Genomic DNA, 21,375 nt, shown 5'->3' with positions numbered 1-21,375 from the left:
TTATATAAGTATATACATGGTCATTGAGTAAAGTAGAAAATTAACAAAAAGTAGAAGGTAAAAATCCCTAATGCGGGATTCTGTTATTTTTTCTCCTTTTTCAGCTACCTTTGCCATGTGGAAGAGTGAGAAGTTGAAGGAGGGATTAGGGGCACCTGGGTGGCTCAGCCAATTAAGTGTCCAGTTTTGGCTCAGGTCATGATCTCACTGTTGGTTTCTGTGTTGAAGTCCCACATCAAGCTTTCTGCTGTCAGTGCAGAACGTGCTCTGGACTGTCTGTCTCCCTCTCTCTCTGCCCCTCCCCCCTCAAAAATAAACAAATATTAAAAAAAAGAGAAGGATTCTAAATGTATTTTGGTGACTCTTTATAGTATTTTAATATTTGGTGGTTGGATATCATCAGATATAGTTTTTATATACTGGTTTTTCTACTAGTGTTTTTCTAGTTAGATGTTTAATTAATAGAGAAAAGTCAGTTTTTAAATAATTTATTTTTGTGTCCCAGTAGTGATCACCGGTGTATTTAATTTCATAAGCTGCTTGAAAAGGAACAATATTTTTTTTATAATAAATTTCATTGCTTATAATCTTTTTGGAAAAAAATTGTTGTATATATGTATTTATATATTTTAATGCAGTGACAGTTTGCAACACTTAACTTCTACATTAATTTGCTATGGCTGCCATAACAGAATGCCACAGACTGTGACTTAAATTTATTTTCTCCCAGTTTCTGGAGTCTAGAAGCCTAAAAATGAAGGTGTTGGCAACTTTGATTTCTTCTGAGGCTTCGCTCTCTGGCTTGCAGATGGCTCCCTTCTTGCTGTGTCCTCACCTGGTCCTCCCTTAGTCTTTGTGTGTCTGTGTCCTAATCTGCTTTTACAGAGACATCAGCCATGTTGGATTTTTGGCCTCTTTTTAGCTTAATTGCCTCTTTAAAATCTTGTCTCCAAATACCTACATTCTTTGTGGTGAGGACTTGATAGGAATTTTGGAAGGAACACAATTTATCCTATAATAACACCTGATTGATCATTCTTGTTTAGTGCTTACTGCCTACATTAGGCTTAAATTTGTAAAATATGCAAAAACTAAAGTAATTTTGTGTCTAGGCTTTCTATTTGTAGTTAAAGAAGCTCTTCTGGTCTATTCTTAGGCCTTAAGATGAGATGGAAGTGCTTCTGATACTTTCTTTTTGGTGTTTTAACTGTTTGATGAAGGAACCATGTAGAGTAAATTTTTTTCTTTTTTCTGCAGACTTTATTGTAAAATATATGAAAGATTGCTAACTATAAACTAGTAACTACTGCAAGTAGCTAAAATACATAATAGTAAAGTCTTAGTTTCCTGTCAGTTTCTTAAAGTCAGTTGAGAGGATTTTCCTTTAGTGTACTAAATAATATTCAGTGGTTTAAATTCTTGAGTGAGCATGAATGGAGCTTAAATATGATACCCTGATTTCTAAGTATATAACATGGTGGCTTATCTGGTTCCTAGTAATATTTTTCTCAAAATGGATGTATGTGTTGTAGTTTTCTTTGGAGAACTTAGCATTTTATTTACACATGTGAATAAAACATGAAAATTTTTAATAATAACTTTATGGAGACATAGTTTGCACACAATAAGTTAACTTAAAGATTGTAATTAGATGTTCTGTCAAATGTATGGATCTGTTCAGTCACCACCTCATTTAAGAAGTTACAGAACATTTCTACCTTATTACAGAATAAAATTTTCTTACGTTCCTTTGCTGTCCGATTCTTACTCTAACCCACGACGCCAGGATACCACTGGTCTGCTTTTAGTCTCTACAGATTCATTTGCATTTTCTATAATTTTAGTGAATTAAATCATTCTGTTTTGTGTCTGACTTCCTTCACTCAGAATAAAAGTTTTGAGAATTCATCCACCTTGTTGCATATATCAGTAATTGTTTTCATTGCTGTATAGTATTCCAGTGTCTGACTAAGTCACATTTAACTGATGGACATTTATATTTTTTCCAGTTTTTTACTATTATGAATAAAGATGCTGTGAATATTCATGTAAGTCATTATGTGGAAATTTGTTTTTATTTCTCTAGGGAGTGGAATGAGTAGGTCATATGATTAAAAAAATTTTTTTTAATGTTTTTTATTTATTTTTGATATAGAGAGAGACAGCATGAGAGGGGGAGGGACAGAGAGAGAAGGAGACACAGAACTGGAACCAGGTTCCAGGCTCTGAGCTAGCTGTCAGCACAGAGCCTGACGTGGGGCTCTAACCCATGAACGTGAGATCTGACCTGAGTTGAAGTCGGAGGCTTAACTGACTGAGCCACCCAGGCGCCCCGGTCATATGATTCTTAAATTTGTAAGAATTGCCCAATTTTCCAAAGTTGTTTTTTTTTTTTTTTTTTACATTCCCACCAGCAATACATGAGAGTTCTAATTGCTCCAGAGCCTTGGCAGCATTTGTTACTATCAGTCTCTTAATTTCAACTGTTCTAATGGATGTATAATATCTCATCTAATATGCATTTACCTGATAATTAGTGATCTTCAGTATTTTTTCATGTGATTATTGGCATACCTGTTCTTTTGTGAAATGTCTGTTCACATATTTCAATCATTTATTTTTAAAAATATTTTATTTTTAACTTATCTCTTCACCCAATGTGCGGTTCTAACTTAAAACCCCTAGACTGAGAGCTGCATGCTCCACCAACTGAGTCAGCCAAATGCCCCTTGGCCACTCATGTTTTTTGACCATTCATTTAAAAAAAACTTTTTTAAATGTTTGTTTTTGAGAGAGAGACAGACAGAGCATGAGCAAGGGGAGGTCAGAGAGACAGGGAGACACAGAATCTGAGACAGGCTCCAGACTCTGAGCTGTCAGAACAGAGCCTGACACGGGGTTCAAACAAAATCATGACCTGAGCTGAAGTCGGACACTTAACCCACTAAGCCTCCCAGGTACCCCTGACCATTCATTTTTTATTGGCTTGTTGTCTCATAAATGAGTCATAATTGTTAATATTACTTTTTAAACTAAAAAAGTTTTTTAATGTTTATATTTGAGAGAGAGAGACAGAGACAGAGTGTGAGTGGGGTAGGGACAGAGAGAGAGGGAGACACACAATCTGAAGCAGGCTCCAGGCTTCAAGCTGTTAGTGCAGGGCTTTATATGGGGCTTGAGCTCATGAACCACAGGATCATGACCTGAGCCAAAGTCAGACACTTAACCAACTGAGCCCCCTAGGTGCCCCTATAACTGTTTTTTTAGATTCAACTGTAGACTTTGAAATAATTGTTGATTCATAGGTGGCTATAAGAAGTTAAACAAAGATAAACTGTGTACCTTTACCCAGTTTTCCTCAGCGATAAACTATGTAATATCACAGCCAGGATGTTGACACTGATATATTCCACCAATCTTGTTCAGATTGCCCAATTTTACTTTTACTTTGCGTGTGTGTGTGTGTGTGTGTGTGTGTGTGTGTGTGTGTGAGAGAGAGAGAGAGACAGAGAGATCTATTCTCTTTTGTGACTTGTGTAGTTGTCGTAACAGTAAAGATACGTTAACGGTTCCGTCGCTGCAGGCATCTCTTGTGTTGCCCTTCTATATCCAGCCTTCCCTTCCTTGTTCTTAACTCACAGCAGCCACTCATCTTTCTCCATTTCTCTAATTTTGTTATTTCAAGAGTGGTTTATAAATGGAATAGTGCAGTATGTAACCTTTTAGAATTAACTTTTCTCACTCAGCAGATTTCTGTGGAGATTACTCAGACTTGTCATGTGTATCAGTAGTTTGTTGTTACTGCTGAGTGGTATTCCATGCTCTGGATGTATCACAGTGTGTTGAACCATTCATCCATTGATGGACATCTGTGTTGTTTTCATTTTGGCTGATAGGAATAAAAGCTGCTGTGGATTCTTCTGTGCAGGTTTAAAAACATTTTTTTTAACATTTATTAATTTTTGAAAGACAGAGTGTGAGTGGAGAGAGGTAGAGAGAGGGGAAGACATAGGATCTGAAGCAGGTTCCAGGCTCTGAGCTGTTAGCACAGAGCCTGACGCGGGGCTTCAACTCACAGACCGCAAGATCATGACCTGAGTTGAAGTTGAACACTTAACCGATTGAGCCATCCAGTCACCCCTTGTGTGCAGGTGTTTGTGTATTAATTTCCATTTCCCAGGGATAAATACCCAAGAATGAAATTACTTGGTTGAATGATAATTCCAGGGTTAGTTCTATAAAACTGTCAAACTGCCTAGTGGCTGTAACCTTTTAAATTCCCACCTGTAGTGTATGTGTGATCCATTTCCTTTCTGCCATCACTATCATTAGGTGTTGTCACTATTTTTTTTATTTTAGATGAGAGCCATTCTGATATATGTGTAGTGCTTTTTGCTGTGGTTTTAATTTGCATTTCTCTTAATAGCTAATGAAATGAATTACCTTTAAATGTACTTTTTGCCATTTCTGTGTCTCTTTCAGTGAATTGTTGACATCTGTATTCATTGATAGTCTGTATTAGTTTGCTACAGCTGCCATAACAAAATACCACAGACTGCGTGGCTTGATTAACAGAAATTTATTTCTCACTCTTCTAGAGGCTAGAAGTCTATTATCAGACTATAGGCAGACTATTGGTTTCTCCTCAGGGCTCTCTCCTTGGCTTACAGATGGTTGCCTTCTCTCTGTGTCCTCACATTGTCCTGTCCAGTAGGCTCCAGAATTCTGACAGACTTCCTTCATTTTGTTCCTTTTCTTCCTTTTACTCCAAGCTGGCAGTGACCCTGCTGTATAATCCCATTTCTATTTCTGGCTTTTGTTATGACATCTGATTATATTCATGAGTGGTACCCGTGATCTCTTCATCTGGTAATTTTCCAGCCACACTTTTGAAAAAGGTCTGAAGACACATTCTTAATATTTTACAATATGATAGGCTGAAAATTTCCCAAATCTTCAAATTCTCATTCTTTTTGCTTAACTGTTCCTTCAGTTTATCTTTCTTTCTCATTTTACTGTAAGCTTCAAGGAGAAATCAGGCTGTGCATTTAATACTTTGCTTAGAAATCTCCTCAGCTGAATATCCAAGTTCATCACTTTCTACTTCCACATTCCATATGAAACTGGAAGAAAATTTATTCAAGTTCTTGCCACTTTATAACAAGGTTTACCTTTTCCCAAGTTTCCAGAGACTGCTCATTTCCGTTTGAGATCTCATCATAATCACTTTTAACATCGTACTCCTACTAACATATTTTATTTTGAGAATGTGAGAGTGAGAGAGAAGGGAGAGAGAGGAAGAGTGGGTGTGTGGGAGAGGCAGAGGAAGAGGGAGAGAGAGAATCTGAAGCAGATTCCGTGCTCAGTACAGAGCCTGATGTAGGGGCTTGATCCCACAAACTGTGAGATCATGACCTGAGCCTAAATCAAGAGTCAGACACTTAACTGAGTGAGCCATCCATTCATCCTGCTCATCATTATTCTAATTCTTAAGAAATGATGTATTTTAATAGCTTAATAATGTAAAAAATTGAAATATGGATTTTTTTTCCTTCTGTATAGGAATGAAGATCTAAAGCAAATGTTGGAGAGCAACAAAGATTCTGCTAAATTGGATGCAATGAAACGGATTGTTGGGGTAGGTAAAATAAATTATTTTAATATTGGAAAATGGACATGTAGTGATTATTTTAAATATGTATTAAATAATATATTAAAACATGCCATTTTCCCTTTAATATTAGCTTAGTTTAGCCTGTCTAAAATGTTTTGGAAGAAGTTTGGAGTGTCACAATTCAGAAACTTGAGTTTTAATTCCGTTTTTTTCTGAGTTATTTCCCTATCTCTAATATTAAGATATTTCTTCTGAGGTAGGAAAAGCTAATCATTTTGAAGACAAGATTATATACAACAATATTTTGACTTCTTACAAAGAGGGATACTAATTAATTAAAGGATTTTTTTTATCATTTAATGGCCTGAAAATTTTAAGCATTCTTTTTTCTGTTTTTAAATTCCATTACTATCAATAGCAAAAATTATTTTTGAAATTTGATAAGGCTAATATGGAATTAATATTATATAATATATATTAATAATATATATTAACCTTCTTCCTTTCAGCTCTCTTTCCCTGTCTTTCAGTAACATTATATTTATATTTTGTAGTTTTTATCCTAGAGATCTTGTAAATTCCTTGTTTGATTAATTTCTGTGTATTTTTAAATCTTGGTGGCCATTATGAATGGTCCCCTTCATTATATTTTTATTTTATATTTTTATATTATTAATTATTACTGGTGTATAGGAAATAAGTGGTTTTTCTTTGTTCTGCATCTGGTCTTCTCAGTGAATTTTCTTAGCTCTAACTGTTTTACAGTTTCTATGTTTGGATTTTCTATATAGAAAATTACATTGTTTGGAAGTTATGAGAGATTTATTTTTCTTTTCAAATATTTTTAACTCATTCCCAGCCTCCTGGGATTTGTATTGGAATTGCATTAGCTCTATAGATCAATTTTAAGAGAATTAACAATAAAAAAAAATATATTTTTTTTTTTACTTAGTTTTGGGAGAGGGAGATAGTGCACAAGTGGGGGAGGGGCAGTGAGAGATGGAGACACAGAATCCAAAGCAGGTTCCAGGCTTTGAGCTGTCAGCACAGAGCCCAACATGGGGCTTGAACCCAAGACCATGAGATCATGACCTGAGTCAAAGTCAGATGCTTAACCAACTGAGTTACCCAGGCATCTCTGAAGAATTAACATTTTAACAGTATTTTGCCTTATGACGCATGATCATGATTCTGTTTCTTCACTTGTTTAGGTCATCTTTAATTTCTCTCAACACTGTATTTTAGTTTTTAGTGTTATATTTTAAGTTCTAGTGTTTTGTTAATACTTTTTGTAAATATTTTGTGTTTTTGATATTCTTGAATGATACATTTCAGTTTTCTATCAGCAATTATTGTTTGCTAATTCTCTTTTATTAAGTAATTAGCAGTTATTTTACTTTGATTTTTTTCAGTGAGCTATAATAGCAATCATTTGTTCGCCTTAACTTTTGTCCAGTTTTTAATAAAATTTCTAGGTAGCACCATATTTCTGTGTGGAACCTTATACAAACATTTAAAATTTTTTCTGTTCGTGTATGTGTATTTCATTTCAAAATATCTTTTGGCTAGATGTAGTTCACTGGAGGTCATTCAGTCAGAATTTTATATTGGCTTTACAGTTTCTTATATATGTGTATATATATATATACTTTTTTTACCTTATTAACCACTTATTTTTATTTTCTGTCCTCCTTTCTTTTTGTTTTAATATAGTTTATCGTCAAGTTGGTTTCCATATAACAGCCAGTGCTCATCCCAATAAGTGCCCTCCTCCATGCGCATTACCCATTTCCCTTCTCCACCACCAAACCTCAGTTTGTTCTCAGTATTTAAGAGTCTCTTGTGGTTTGTCTCGTTCCCTCGCCTTAACTATTTTTTTCCCCCTTTCCTTCCCCTGTGGTCCTCTGTTAAGTTTCTCCTGTTCCACATATGAGTGAAAACATATGGTAAATTTCTCTGCTGACTTATTTCACTTAGCATAACACCCTCGAGTTCCATTGCTACAAATGGCCAGATTTCATTCTTTCTCACTGCCATGTAGTATTCCATTGTATGTATAAACTATACCTTCTTGATCCATTCATCAGTTGATGGACATTCAGGTTCTTTCCATGCTTTGGCTATTGTTGAAAGTGCCACTATGAACATTGGGGTACATGTGCCCCTATGCATCAGCACTTCTGTATCCCTTGGGTAAATTCCTAGCAGTGCTATTGCTGGGTCATAGGGGAGTTCTATGGATAGTTTTTTGAGGAACCTCCACACTGTTTTCCAGAGCAGCTACACGAGTTAACATTCCCACCACAGTGCAGGAGAATGCCCGTCTCTCCACATCCTCGCCAGCATCTGTAGTTTCCTGATTTGTTCATTTTAGCCACTCTGACCGGTGTGAGGTGGTATCTCAGTGTGGTTTTGGTTTGTATTTCCCTGATGATGAGTGACGATGAGCATCGTTTTCATTGTGTCTGTTGGCCATCTGGATGTCCTCTTTGGAGAAGTGTCTATTCATGTCTTCTGCCCATTTCTTCACTGGATTATTTGTTTTTTGGGTGTGGAGTTTGGTGAGTTCCTTATAGATTTTTGGATACTAGCCCTTTATCTGATATGTCATTTGCAACTATCTTTTCCCATTCTGTCAGTTGCCTATTAGTTTTTTTGATTGTTTCCTTTGCTGTGCAGAAGCTTTTTATCTTGATGAAGTTCCAAAGTTCGTTTTTGCTTGATTCCCTTGCCTTTGGAGATAGTCGAGTAAGAAATTGCTATGGCTGAGGTCAAGAAGGCTGTTTCCTGCTTTCTTCTCTAGGGTTCTGATGGCTTCCTGTCTCACATTCAAGTCCTTCATCCATTTTGAGTTTATTTTTGTGTATGGTGTAAGAAAGTGGTCTAGTTTTAGTCTTGTGCATGTTGCTGTCCAATACTCGCAGCACCATCTTGTTAAAGAGGCTGTCTTTTTTCCATTGGATACTCTTTCCTGCTTTGTCAAAGATTAATTGACCATACATTTGTGGGTCCAATTCTGAGTTCTCTATTCTATTTCATTGGTCTATGTGTTTATTTTTTGTGCCAATATCATACTGTCTTAATGATGACAGCTTTGTAGTAGAGGCTAAAGTCTGGGATTGTGATGCCTCCCATATTAGTTTTCTTCTTCCAAATAGTACTTTGTCTATTCAGGGTCATTTATGGTTCCATACAAATTTTAGGATTGTTTGTTCTAGCTTTGAGAAGAATGCAGGTACAATTTTGATTGCAATTGCATTGAATGTGTAGATTGTTTTGGGTAGTATTGACATTTTAACAATATTCTTCCAATCCATGAGCATGGAATGTTTTTCCATTTCTTTGTGTCTTCTTCAATTTCCTTCATAAGTTTTCTGTAGTTTTCAGCATACAGGTCTTTTACATCTTTGGTTAGGTGTTTTCCTAGGTATTTTATGGTTTTTGGTACGGTTGTGAATGGGGTCAGTTTCTTGATTTGTCTTTCTGTTGCTTCATTATTGGTGTATAAAAATGCAACCGATTTCTGTACATTTTGTACCCTGTGACTTTGCTGAAAACTTGAGTCAGTTCTAGTAGACTTTTGGTGGAGTCTTTTGGGTTTTCAATGTAGAGTATTATGTCCTCTGAAAAGTAAAAGTTTGACTTCATTTTTGCCGATTCTGAAAAAATTTTATTTCCTTTTGTTGTCTGATTGCTGATGCTAGGACTTCCAGCACTATGTTAAACAACAGGTGAGAGTGGACATCTTCCTGTTGTGTTCTTGATCTCAGGGGGAAAGTTCTCAGTTTTTCCCCATTGAGCCTGATATTAGCTGTGGGCTTTTTCATAAATGGCTTTTATGATGTTTAAGTAAGTTCCTTCTAGCCCAACTTTTCCAAGGGTTTTTATTACAAAAGGATGCTATATTTTGTCAAATGCTTTTTTTGCATCTATTGACAGGATTATATGTTTCTTATCTTTTGTTAATGTGATGTATCACACTGATTGATTTATGGATATTGAACCACCCCTATAACCCAGGAATGAATCCCACTTGATCATGGTGGATAATTGTTTTTATATGCTGTTGAATTAAATTTGCTAGTATCTTGTTGAGATTTTGCATCTGTATTCATTGAGGATATTGGCCTGTAGTTCTCTGTTTTTGCTGGGTCTCTGTCTGGTTTGGGAATCAAAGTGATGCTGGCTTCATAGAATGAGTCTGGAAGTTTTCCTTCCATTTCTATTTTTTGGAAGAGCTTGAAAAAAAAAGGGCATTCTTGTATTTTCTTAATGTAATTTTATAAATTTAAATTTTTCTTCATAGTTAATATTCCATAAGCCCTGAAAATGGGGTTTTGTCACTTTAGTCAATTGCAGAGTAGTTTTAAGATCTTTTTGTAATAGTTAGAAACATTTCTAAATTTAATCTGCCAAAATGTTAAATGTTGGGTATTTGCCACATTTTTTCCTCAAATACATCAAAGTGCTGGCCATGCACATCTGACTGTCTTTCATAGTTGGTAGTCAAATGGTTCAGTAGAGAGTCTTTTCAGTAATATCTACTAGTGTGAAAACACGATGGTAGTCACAGTTTATTTTATTATCTTTCTTTGGTTATATCTGAGACTTATTTAGGATCATAGGGTAATGTTTCCAGTGTTTGGTATGTTAAATAAAGTCTCATGTATGCCAAAACATCCCTAGGGAAAAAAGCTACCTACTTCAAAATCTTGTGGTCAGCTCTCACACAGCAAGACTCAAGTTGAAGCACTCATACATTATTTTTCTTAATATTTCTGAAAAATGCCTCTCCTGTTTATAGCCCATGTCCATCCATGTTTTATTTTGGCTTGGTGAAATGTGGTGAACGAAGGAGACTTTGAAATGTATTATTTCATATATTAAATTTAGACATAAGTTTTTTAGCTAAAATACTAATGAGTTGTCCTTGTCCTTAGAGAAATGGAATATTTGTATTCAAATATTTGGTGTATTGGTTCTTCTGTGTGTTTTCTTTTAGTAAGTGTTAAATGTTGAAGGTTTTTCTCATATTAGTTTACTTGTCATTATGGGATAATGAAGAAATCTGAACCTTCTTTTTATAAGGTTGCTAAAATTCCCAGATAAAGTTACTGATATATCTGATTTTCATAGCCATTCATCTTAACGGGTTATTTGGTTGGATATCACTGACTCTAAGAAAAGTAAAAGTAATTTCAAAGTTGCATATGTTTTCATAAATATTTTTGAAAAGATCTTAAATCAAATACAATTGGTATGTTATTGTTGGATAATTGAGAAAGTCCAGTTAAGAAAAGCACCTAATAATGTGCAATTCCTACCATCTTGAGTTAATGTATGAATAACATTTTTGGTGTAAACCTTTCTAGACACTGTTCATTCCACTCTTCTTTCCTTTAACAAAAATGTTTCAATTGTGTGTATACTTTAAAAGGTTCATCTTGTGGCTGATGCTGGCATCTTGTTTTTCTTCGGTTGGAAATAGCTTAAAGGGCCAAGATTTTTCTGTCATGTTGGTATATATTAGGACCAGTTCCATAACCAGGTCTGAGTTTTTACTAGTGATACACCGCCTTAGTGAGTTTTCTATCAATTTTGCTCCACTGTTACTTTCTAGAATATAAATCAAGGATCAGTTCCTTTTCTATTTCTTCTTTTATTCCTGGCTGCTGATTTTTAAGAGTTGGAATTGGGTCTGAAACTCTGTTAGATCTACCTGTCTTGCACATTTCCCCACCCACCTTCTATCCCTTCATTCCTTCCTTGTAAATTAACTAGTATTTATAAAATCCAGAATTTTGAACTTTTGTAAATAAACCATCTTTGTTACTGTGAGAAATGAAGCCAGTTAAAATTTAGAAAAGTACAATTTCTCCTCTTTTTTCCCCTGAGTTTAAAAAATTAATGTGGGGGCGCCTGGGTGGCTCAGTCAGTTAAGCATCCGGCTTTGGCTCAGGTCATGATCTCACAGTTGATGGGTTCGAGCCCTGCATCGGGCTCTCTGCTGACAGCTAGCTCAGAGCCTGGAGCCTGCTTCAGATTCTGAATCTCCCTCTCTCTCTGAGCCTCCCCTGCTCACATTGTCTTTCTCTGTCTCTCAAAAAAAAAAAAACCCCAAAAATCTCAATGTGGATTTTTGGATCTAGATAATTATTCATTATTTCTAAAACATGAGCCACATATGAAATGAAAGTGAGCCATTATAATACACCACATTAACAGTATGAAGGGGAAAAAATCCACCACATGATCATCTCAATTGAGAGAGGAAAATAATTTGGTCAAATTTAATACTCTTTCATGATAAAACACTGAACAAACTAGGACTAGAAGGAAACTACTCCAACATATTAAAGGGCATATATGAAAAACCACAGCTAACATCATAGCAGTGAAAGACTGAAAGCTTTTCTTCAATAAGGAAAAAGATAAGGATGCCTACTTTTGTCTCTTCTGCTCAATATAGTATTGGAGGTTTTAGCCATAGCAATTAGCCAAGAAAAAGAACTAAAAGGCACCAAAATTGGAAACAAAGAACTAAAGCTGTCTTTGTTTACAGATGACATGATTTCATATTTTGAAAACTAAATGTTTATGAAAAAGTTTTAAAACTAATAAATGAATCGAACAAAGTTGCAATATACAAAATCATTGCATAACAATTACTTGCATCTGTATACACTGACAATGAACAATTCAAGAAAAATATTGAGAAAACAGTCCTATTTATAGTAGCATTAAAAGGAATAAAATACCACAAATAAACTAACTAAAGGGGCAAAAGACTTATACCTTGAAAACTGCAAAACGTGGCTGACAGAAATTAGAGAAGACAGAAATAAATGGACATTCTGTGTTCATGGATTAGAAGACTTAATATTTTATGATGTCACTATCAAAGTCCACATCTTCAGTGTAATTCATATCAAAATCCCAGTGGTATTACTTCACAAACAGGAAAGTCTATCCTGAAATTCATATAGACTCTGAATAACCAAAACAGTCTTGAACAAATTTATAAGTCTCATACTTGCTGATCTGAGGACTTACTACAAAGCTACAGTAATCAAAATAGTGTGCTACTGTCACAAAGACTGACATATATACCCAATAGAGCATGCAGCAGTAAATCCTTAAGTATGTGGTCAAATGATTTTTGACAAGGGTATGAGACCATTCACTTATCAAACTATAGTCTTTAACAAATGGTGTTGGGAAACTAGATATCCACCTGCAAGAAAATGAATTTAGACCTCCACCTCATACTGTATGTAAAATTACGCAAAGTGGATCAAAGACCTCAGTGTAAGAACTAAAACTATTAAACTTGTAGAAGAACACATAGGGCAAAGCCTCGATGACATTAGATTTGTCAGAGGTTTCTTAGATACAAACCAAAAGTGAGAAACCAAAGGAAAAAAAGGATAATTAGGGCTGTATCAAAATTAAAACTTTATGCATCATATGACACCCTAATGTTGTGAAGAGACAAGCCTCAGAATAGGAAAAAATATTTGCAAATATGTAAAAAATCCATCCACCTTTCATATAGGAATCAATGTCCAATATATGTAAAGAACTCCTACAACTCAACATCTAAAATACAGCCCAAATAAAAATGGGTAGAGGACTTGAATAGGTATTTCTCATGTCTTTTATTCAGTAGTAGATATTCTTATAATTAGCCATTTATAATTAGATGGTAAGTTGTGCTAGGGAATGGGTTTTCCTATATCCACTTATTCCCAAGGTAGAAACTAATAGGTAGTTTTTTCCTAAAGTATCATATAGTGAACTACATCATGTAGAAATTTGTATTATATCTGAAATAATATGGTGTTTTTTTATCGAATTTGAAATAAAATATATCCTGGTTTGACTCAATAGCAAAATAAATATAACAGAAGAAAGAGCCAGAAGTTGAAAACAGATCATTAAAAATCAGTCAGTTTTCAGAATAAATTAATAAAAGGAAAAGAATGGAACATAGCCTCAGGGTTTTGTTGGATAATATCAAAAGATCTAATAAATATGTCCAAAAGGAGAAAAAGAGATTGGGGCAGTAAAAATGTTTGAAGAAATAATGACTGGAAACTACCCAAATTAATGAATGACATAAACTTACAGATGAAAAGGTCACTGAACCCCAGTCAGGATAAACCAAAGAAAACCATGCCTAAACACATAGCAATTGAACTGTGGAAAACCAAAAATAAAGAAATAATCTTGAAAGTACCTGGAAAAACAATGATACATACAAGGACCAGTGATTTTAATAACATCAGAAACTATGGCAGCCAGAAGACAGCGGAACATCTTTAAAGCACTGAAAGAAGGTAGAGGGGATGCTTGAACAACATAGATTTGAAATGCATGGGTCCACTTATATGTTTGTTTTTAGAGTATTATGAATATATTTTCTCTTCCTTATGATCTTTTTTCTCATAATTTTCTTAAGAGTTTCTCTAGTTTATTGTAAGCAGAGTACAGCATATAACATAAATAACACATAGAATATATGTTAATCAGCTATTTATGTTATCCTAAGGGCTTCCATTCAAAAGGTGACTATGAGTAGTTAATTTGGGGGAGGAGTCAATAGTTATACATGGATATTCAAATTTACAGGGGGTTGGTACCCATAATCCTTCATTGTTCAAGGGTCCATTGTATTTGGCAAGCATAAAGGACTAATTTTATTCTTCTTAAGTTATACCACTGTCTGAGAGGTTTCAAGTAGATGTAGATATATAGGACAGCTATAATAAAAAGGCTAGCAGGGAGGTGGTATTAAAAGGGCCTGTCTGGTTGTAAGGTTTCTACATTTTATTTGACCTGGTACAATATTAATTCTGAGTAGACTGTGAAAGGTTTGTTGAATCTTGATTTATCTATCTAATAATCCCTGGAGGAAGAACCCTGAAATTTCCTTAAAAAGATATAAACAAAAAATCAGTATAAACATTAAAATACCAAATACTAACAAGTTCCCAAATAATGGGAATGACAGAGGTCAGACAAACAGAATACATGCAGTAAACAGAAAACAAATAATAAAATTATAGACCTGTGGGCACCTGGGTGGCTCAGTCAGCTAAGCGACTTGATTCTTGATCTCGGCTCAGATCATGATCTCACAGTTTGTGTGTTCGAGCCTGGTATTGAGCTCTGTGCTGTTAGCACGGAGCCCGCTTTGGATCCTCTCCCCACTCGGCCACCCATCTCCTAATTGCTCTCTTTCTCTCTCAAAATAAATAAACTGAAAAAAACTGTAGACATGAATCTAACTACACCAATAATTGTGTTAAATGTGAGTCATCTAAAGTTACCAACTGGAAAAGATTGTGAGATTGGATGAAAATATTAAGATGCAACAATATGTTTTGTAGGAGAAACCCACTTTTAATATAAAGACATTAAAAATCTAAGGGTAGGAGATGTATACCATGAAAACACTAAACAAAACATAAAAGAAAAGCTCCCACTGCCTCTCTGGCATTTTCCGTTTCTCATACAGTCCTTTATTTTTTTCCATAGTACTCTGTTTTACCATCTCACACATTATATTTATTTGTTTATTGTCCCCAGCCCCCATTAGAAGGTAAGCCCCACTGGGCAAGGACTGTGTGCTGTTTACAGTTTTATCCCCAAGGCCTAACATAGCCCCTGGCAGTAGTGTCCTTTCAGCAAATATTTGTTGAATGAATTTGTAGGATTTTTTTTCTTTCAGCTATTAACATCTTTTTGAATAATGTTCTGTAGAACAGTTGTGGAATCAATCCTGGGAGTAGGATATAATAGGACGTGATCTGCAACTTCAGGTATTCATTGAATAGCTTAAGGCATGGGCCCTAGAAAACATTTGTTCTCTCTCTCCTTATTTCACATATGAGAAAATTGAGGGGGGTGTAAAAACCATAATAAAGATGTTTAAGCTGCAGTATTTTGTAAACCTTCTGTAATATGCAGCAGGTTTCACAGAATACTCAAATCATAATATGACGGGTAAGGAAATAGAATATGAAAAGACTGGCTTACATTAAAGTGTTTTTAAGCTCTCATGAAGAAAGATCTTATTGAAAAATTGCTGATTGGGATTTTAATGCTTAAAATATCACATAGTATATAATAAAACATTTGCCATGACTTTTAAAAACTAATTTTTTCTGTCTTTTTAAGGTAGTTTTTATTTTTTTTTAATATTTTTAATGTTTATTTATTTTTGAGACAGAGTATGAGTAAGGAAAGGGCAGAGAGAGAGAGAGAGAGAGAGAGAGAGAGAGAGAGAGAGAGAGGAAGACACAGATTCTGAAACAGGCTCCAGGCTCTGAACTGTCAGCACAGAACCTGATGTGGGGCTTGAACCCACAGCACCGTGAGATCATGACCTGAGCCAAAGTTGGACACCTAACTGACTGAGCCACCTAGGCACCCCTTTAAGTTAGTTTTTAGATATGGTGTATAATTCATGAAGAATCCCTTTCCAGAAAGTTGTTCTGTCATTTAAACTTTGTTTTGTAGCTACCAAAGTCTAGATGGTTAAAGGATATAAAAATATATTCTGAAAATGTGAAGGAAATGGGGACATAAAACTACAATAAATAGAAATAAAATATAACACATAGGAAATTCCAAATGAAGAGTGTGAGTTCAAAAATTCTAGAGGAAATTAGAATTGGACAACAATGTGGGCCAAGTATTTTTAGATGGCTCTAGGGAGGGAGAATGATTAGAATTTTAGAGAGCTGTGAAAAGTAAAAAGAATTGACTTGGGGGTGTTAATAAGGCACAGAGGAGCCAGAGAATGTTCTGGTTGTGAGTAGATCAGTTTACTTTGATAATAGTGTTGGTGTAGAACAATAATGGTTGATGTGCTCAAAAGGGATATTGCACATCAGCAGGGCATTTAATATTAAGTGAAATTGTTTGGATTTTTAGACAGTCAAGGGCTTTTGAAATCATTGAGAGGGGCTGACATATACACAGTAGTGTTTTAAGCATGTGAAATGATCAGTTATGTACATTGTGGACAAGCACAGGAGACTGTTGGAAAAGACCTTCATGAGATGATATTGACCTATTTTAGGATAGTAACAGTGAGAAAGGATTAATGTGATTATACAAAGACCTCACAGCAGGACCTAGTTACTGTGTAGATGTGGGAAGAGACCAAGATAAATGTGTGGTTTCTAGTATCTGGGAAAATTGGTGGAAATAGGAACTTCTGACACGAATGCTATTTTATCATGAAAAATGAGTTTGGTTTTAGACAGCAAGTTTGAGGTGAGGACATCTAATGATGTCCAGGTACAGAAGTGGAAACAGGGCCCAGTCAAGTGTAGAGTTTGGGGAATTGATCCCCATGTTAAATCATGAGGGTGAATGAAATGTTAGGCGTTTCAGAGATTATAGAATAGTGTAGCCTTGAAAGATGGTGATATACAGAACTTAGTGAGCAGAGAAGAGGGCTTGGTGCAGGGAACTTTGAAAAGTAATGGTTGGAGACAAGGAAACCTATGAGAAGAAAGCCAAGGAAGAAATAGTTTGTTCAAGATAACATTTAGTCTCCACCATCTCTATTGCAAATGCACTATAACTTTAGTATAAGAATGTAGAAAATAAAGAACAGTACAAATATTTAAAAAATTTTTACAGCCTCATTAGCCAGAGAAAAATATTGTAAATATTTCGTTGTATGTCTTGAACTGCTATATATTTTTTGTTTAATGTATCTGTGTATTTGTATATATAGATCACAAGACATTATTTGTTCTTTGATGTAGATAGTTGGGATAAGTAAGATGATTCAAAAAGACTTGAGCTTGTTAATTCCACAGCTTATTTGCTAATTCAGTTTTCTAAATAATGTATGTAGAATTTGTTTTGTTTTCAAATGACTAATTTAAGAAAGGTTTCAGCTCTAATACTCCACTTTTATTCTTCAGATGATTGCAAAAGGGAAAAACGCATCTGAACTGTTTCCTGCTGTTGTGAAGAATGTGGCCAGTAAAAATATTGAGGTATTGTTTTGATTCATAATTTTCATAATTCTTTCTGTTACAAAAGAATCATATACTTTTTAGTTACTTTTAAATGCAGCATAAGATCCTTAAGTATCACTAGATGTTTTGTTGTAATTAAAATGTTCATAATCTTAAATAGAATAAACAGTATTTGGATTTTTGGATAGGGAATGTGAAAAGTAAATGGAGTTTAATTCACCTGAGTGAATGATGGAAATTTGTTGTGTATTCCTAGAAGCCAGTTTAGTTGGCATTCTGCTGTAGGGACTTAATATTAAGATACAAATATCTGGGGGACCTAGTTTGGCATCTGACTCTTGGTTTCAACTCAGGTCATGATCTCAAGTCTAGTATCAGACACTGTGCTGACAGTACAGAACCTGCCTTGGAATTCTCTCCTCTTCTCTCTTTGTTCCTGTCCCACTCGTACTCTCCCTCAAAATAAATAAATAAACTTAAAAAAGAAAAAGATAGCACATATCCATTGAAACAGACATAAGTTCATTCAGTATTAGGGCAGTGTTTGAATCCAAGTATTATTGTGCCAAGTCTAGGGCTCTTTTTGAAACATTCTAGCTCTGGTACACCCTGCCTTGGTACAGTAGGAGGTGTGCAGGGAGGCAGGATGTAGTGTGAGCCTTGGACTGCTTGTTTCTGTGTAGGTTTATACGTGGTGTTTGAAACAGGAATTCAGAGCACTTTGAAGCCAAGGTAATGTTGGGTCATATGGACTAATAATGACTTTTGATAAAGTGCAAAAGAAGGATATGAGCTAGTGTAGAAGCGATTGAGTAAGATGAGTAGGATGAAGAGTTCAAGTGAAGGGGATGAGAGATTGATCTGAGCACATGGCTTGTCTTTCAAAAGAATAGAAGGTAGCAATGAAGAGAATTATAGGACCACGTCTCTCATGGCTCTGTCAGCTGATGTAAGGAGTGACTGGAGGATCCGTTTGCTCAGTAAGAAGGAGTGATACATACATGAGAATGAAAATGCCAGCACACATGCTTCCTCTTTGCCCCTTGCCAGCAGGGTAAGGAATATGCTTAGCTCTCTTTTTGAGTCTGGAAACTGGCAGGAGTAACAGTCTTCACTGAAGACTAAGTGTCATCAGAACAGATGTTTTAGGTGGAGATAAGTAGACTATAAGACGTAGAAGTTAAGGATGTAAGGGAGTTTTTCACTTATATTCAATATTATAGCATTTCATATATATACTTTGAAAACCTTATGGCAGTAAATTTCCATTTTCTCCCTCCTACCTTTTCCTAAGTTATCATACATTTTACTTCTAAATAATGCTAAAATTGCCTAAAAATATGTGGTTATTATTTTTGCTTTAGTCATTCTTCTTTTTAAAAGATTATTGAAATGTAGTTACCATGCCATAAACTTTTAAAGTGGGCCATTTAATGATTTATAGAATTATACAACCATCGCTGCTATTTACTTTCTCTATATTTTTATCACCTCAGAAAGTAATCCTGCTTTCATTAGCAGTCACTTGTTATGCCCCCAGCTCTAGGCAACCAGAAATCTACTTTCTGTCTCTATGGATTTGCCTATTCTGGGCATTTCATAGAAATGAAGTCGTACGGGACATGACTTTTGTATCTGGCTTCTTTCACTTAGCATAAAGTTTTCAGAGTCCACCCATGTTGTAGTGTACCTCATTCCTCTTTATTGCTGAGTAATAGTCCGTTGTATGGATGTACCAAATTTTGACATTCAGGTTATTTCTGCTTTTTAGCTATCATGAATAACGCTAAACACTTAGTACAAGTTTGTGTGTGTACCTCTGTGTTCATTTCTCTTGTATGTGTACCTTGGAGTGATATTGCTGGGTTTTATGGTTACTGCATGAGTTTTTGAGGACCTGTCAAACTCTTGCACAGCGCTGCATCATTTACATTTCCGTCAACAAGGTATGTGAATTCTAATTTCTCCACATCCTCACCAATACTAGTTTTTCTTATTTGAAAAAAAAAATTACTGTCTGTGTTTTAGATTACAGTTCTCCTACAGGGTGTGAAGTAGAATCTCATTACTGCTTTTGCAATTTGTGTTTACATTTCTCTAATAAAAAACTGTTGATTGTCTATTGGCCAGTTCTGCAACTTCTTTGAAAAAATGTTCAGATCCTTTACCATTTTATAATTGGATTTTCTTTCTGTTGTTTATTGTTAGAATTCTTTATTTATTCTGGCTCTGTTAGTTGTCTAATTTGCAAATATTTTCTCCCATTCTATGGATTATCTTTTCATTTTCTTGATTGTGTCCTTTAAGGACAGACATTGTAAATTTTGAGAATTCCAATTCTGTTTTTTCTTTGTTTGCTTTTGCCTTAGGTGTCATATCTAAGAAATGGATGGTTAATTCAAGGTCATGAAGATTTACACTTGTCTTTTTCCCTGAGTTTGTAGATTTAGCTTTTAAATATAGGGCTGTGATCTATTCTGAGTCTCCATGCAACAACTGATCTGCTTTTGGTCACAGTTGTGTCATTTTTAGAATTTCTTATAAATTAAACCGTATAGTATGGTATCTCTTGAATTTTACTCCTTATTTTTTTCAAATGTTTTATTTATTTATTCATTTATTTATTTACTTATATTTGAGAGACAGAGAGGGATGGACAGAGAGAGAGGGAAACACAGATTCTGAAGTGGGTTTGAGGCTCTGAGCTGTCAGCACAGAGCCTGATGTGGGGCTTGAACACAAACCTCAAGATCATGACTTGAGCTGAGGTTGGATGCTTAACTGAGTCACCCTGAATTTGACTCCTTTTACCTACAAATCTGAGATTCAGCTATACTATTTCATGTATTCCCATTTTTTTCCTTTTCTGTTGTAATCTGATACTTTATAATTTTCAAATTTACCTTTTGAAATATATTTGAATTGAATAAAATGCTGTGTGGTCATGTATTTTAATTTTTCTTGTATTTAATTTTCTTATTTCTTTAATTTTTTCTTTTCTGATTACCTAGGGATAGATAAGTTGATTGTCTGGGAAATGTATACTTAATTTTTTTTAAGTTTATTAATTTATTTTGAGAAGAAGGGAGTGCAAGAGGAAGCAGGGAAGGAGCACCCAGAGAGGGAGAGAGAGGATCCTAGGCAGATTTTGTATTGACAGAACCCATGAACCATGATATAGTCTGAGCCAAAATCAAGAGTCAAATGTTCAACCAGCTGAACCTCCCAGGTGCCCCTGTATATTTATTTTTTAGAAGATAGTGTCATGGGAGTTTTCCAGAGTGGCTGTATCAGTTGCATTCCTACCAGCAATTTTATGGGAGTTCCAGTTGTTGGTTCACATCCCTTCCAACTTGACCTAATTCAACTCTTTTTTTAATTTAATTAAAAAAATTTTTGTGTTTGTTTATTTTTGAGACAGAGAGAGACAGAGCATGAGCAGGGAGGGGCAGAGAGAGGGGGAGACCAGAATCAGAAGCAGACTTCAGGTTCTGAGCTGTCAGCACAGAGCCCAGTGCGAACCTTAAACTCATGAACTGTGGGATCATGACCTGAGCTGAAGTCAGAGGCTCACCGACTGAGCCACCCAGGCACCCCCTAATTTGACTCTTTAATGTTAGCCACTTTGGTAGCTGTATAATGGTATTTCATTGTGCATTTATTTGCATTTTCTTTTTTTTTTCTTTAAATGTTTGTTTACTTTTGAGAGAGGGGTTTAGAGAGATGGAGACAAGATCTAAAGTGGGCTCTGTGCTG

The 21,375-nt window shown here is 35.2% G+C and overlaps 1 protein-coding gene across 5 annotated transcripts in view; it reads left to right on the top strand.

Moving 5' to 3' along the window:
- The window catches only part of AP3B1 (adaptor related protein complex 3 subunit beta 1), a 245,805-nt gene that overhangs the window by 24,013 nt on the left and 200,417 nt on the right, over positions 1-21,375 (top strand). For all 5 annotated transcript variants that reach the window (XR_003909937.1, XR_003909938.1, XM_029942469.1 and 2 more), the window contains exons 2-3: positions 5,563-5,638; positions 17,563-17,637. Coding sequence is in view for 3 of the 5 variants with exons in the window: in XM_029942469.1 (XP_029798329.1) it covers positions 5,563-5,638; positions 17,563-17,637 (151 nt within the window). In the remaining 2 variants the exon portion in view is untranslated. The remainder of the gene's footprint in view (positions 1-5,562; positions 5,639-17,562; positions 17,638-21,375) is intronic.

This window comes from Suricata suricatta, chromosome 6 (assembly GCF_006229205.1).
Source record: "Suricata suricatta isolate VVHF042 chromosome 6, meerkat_22Aug2017_6uvM2_HiC, whole genome shotgun sequence".
NCBI classification, from domain to species: domain Eukaryota; kingdom Metazoa; phylum Chordata; class Mammalia; order Carnivora; family Herpestidae; genus Suricata; species Suricata suricatta.
The sequence above is the reverse complement of the archived record's forward strand: the minus strand, read 5'-3'. Positions and strand labels throughout refer to the sequence as shown.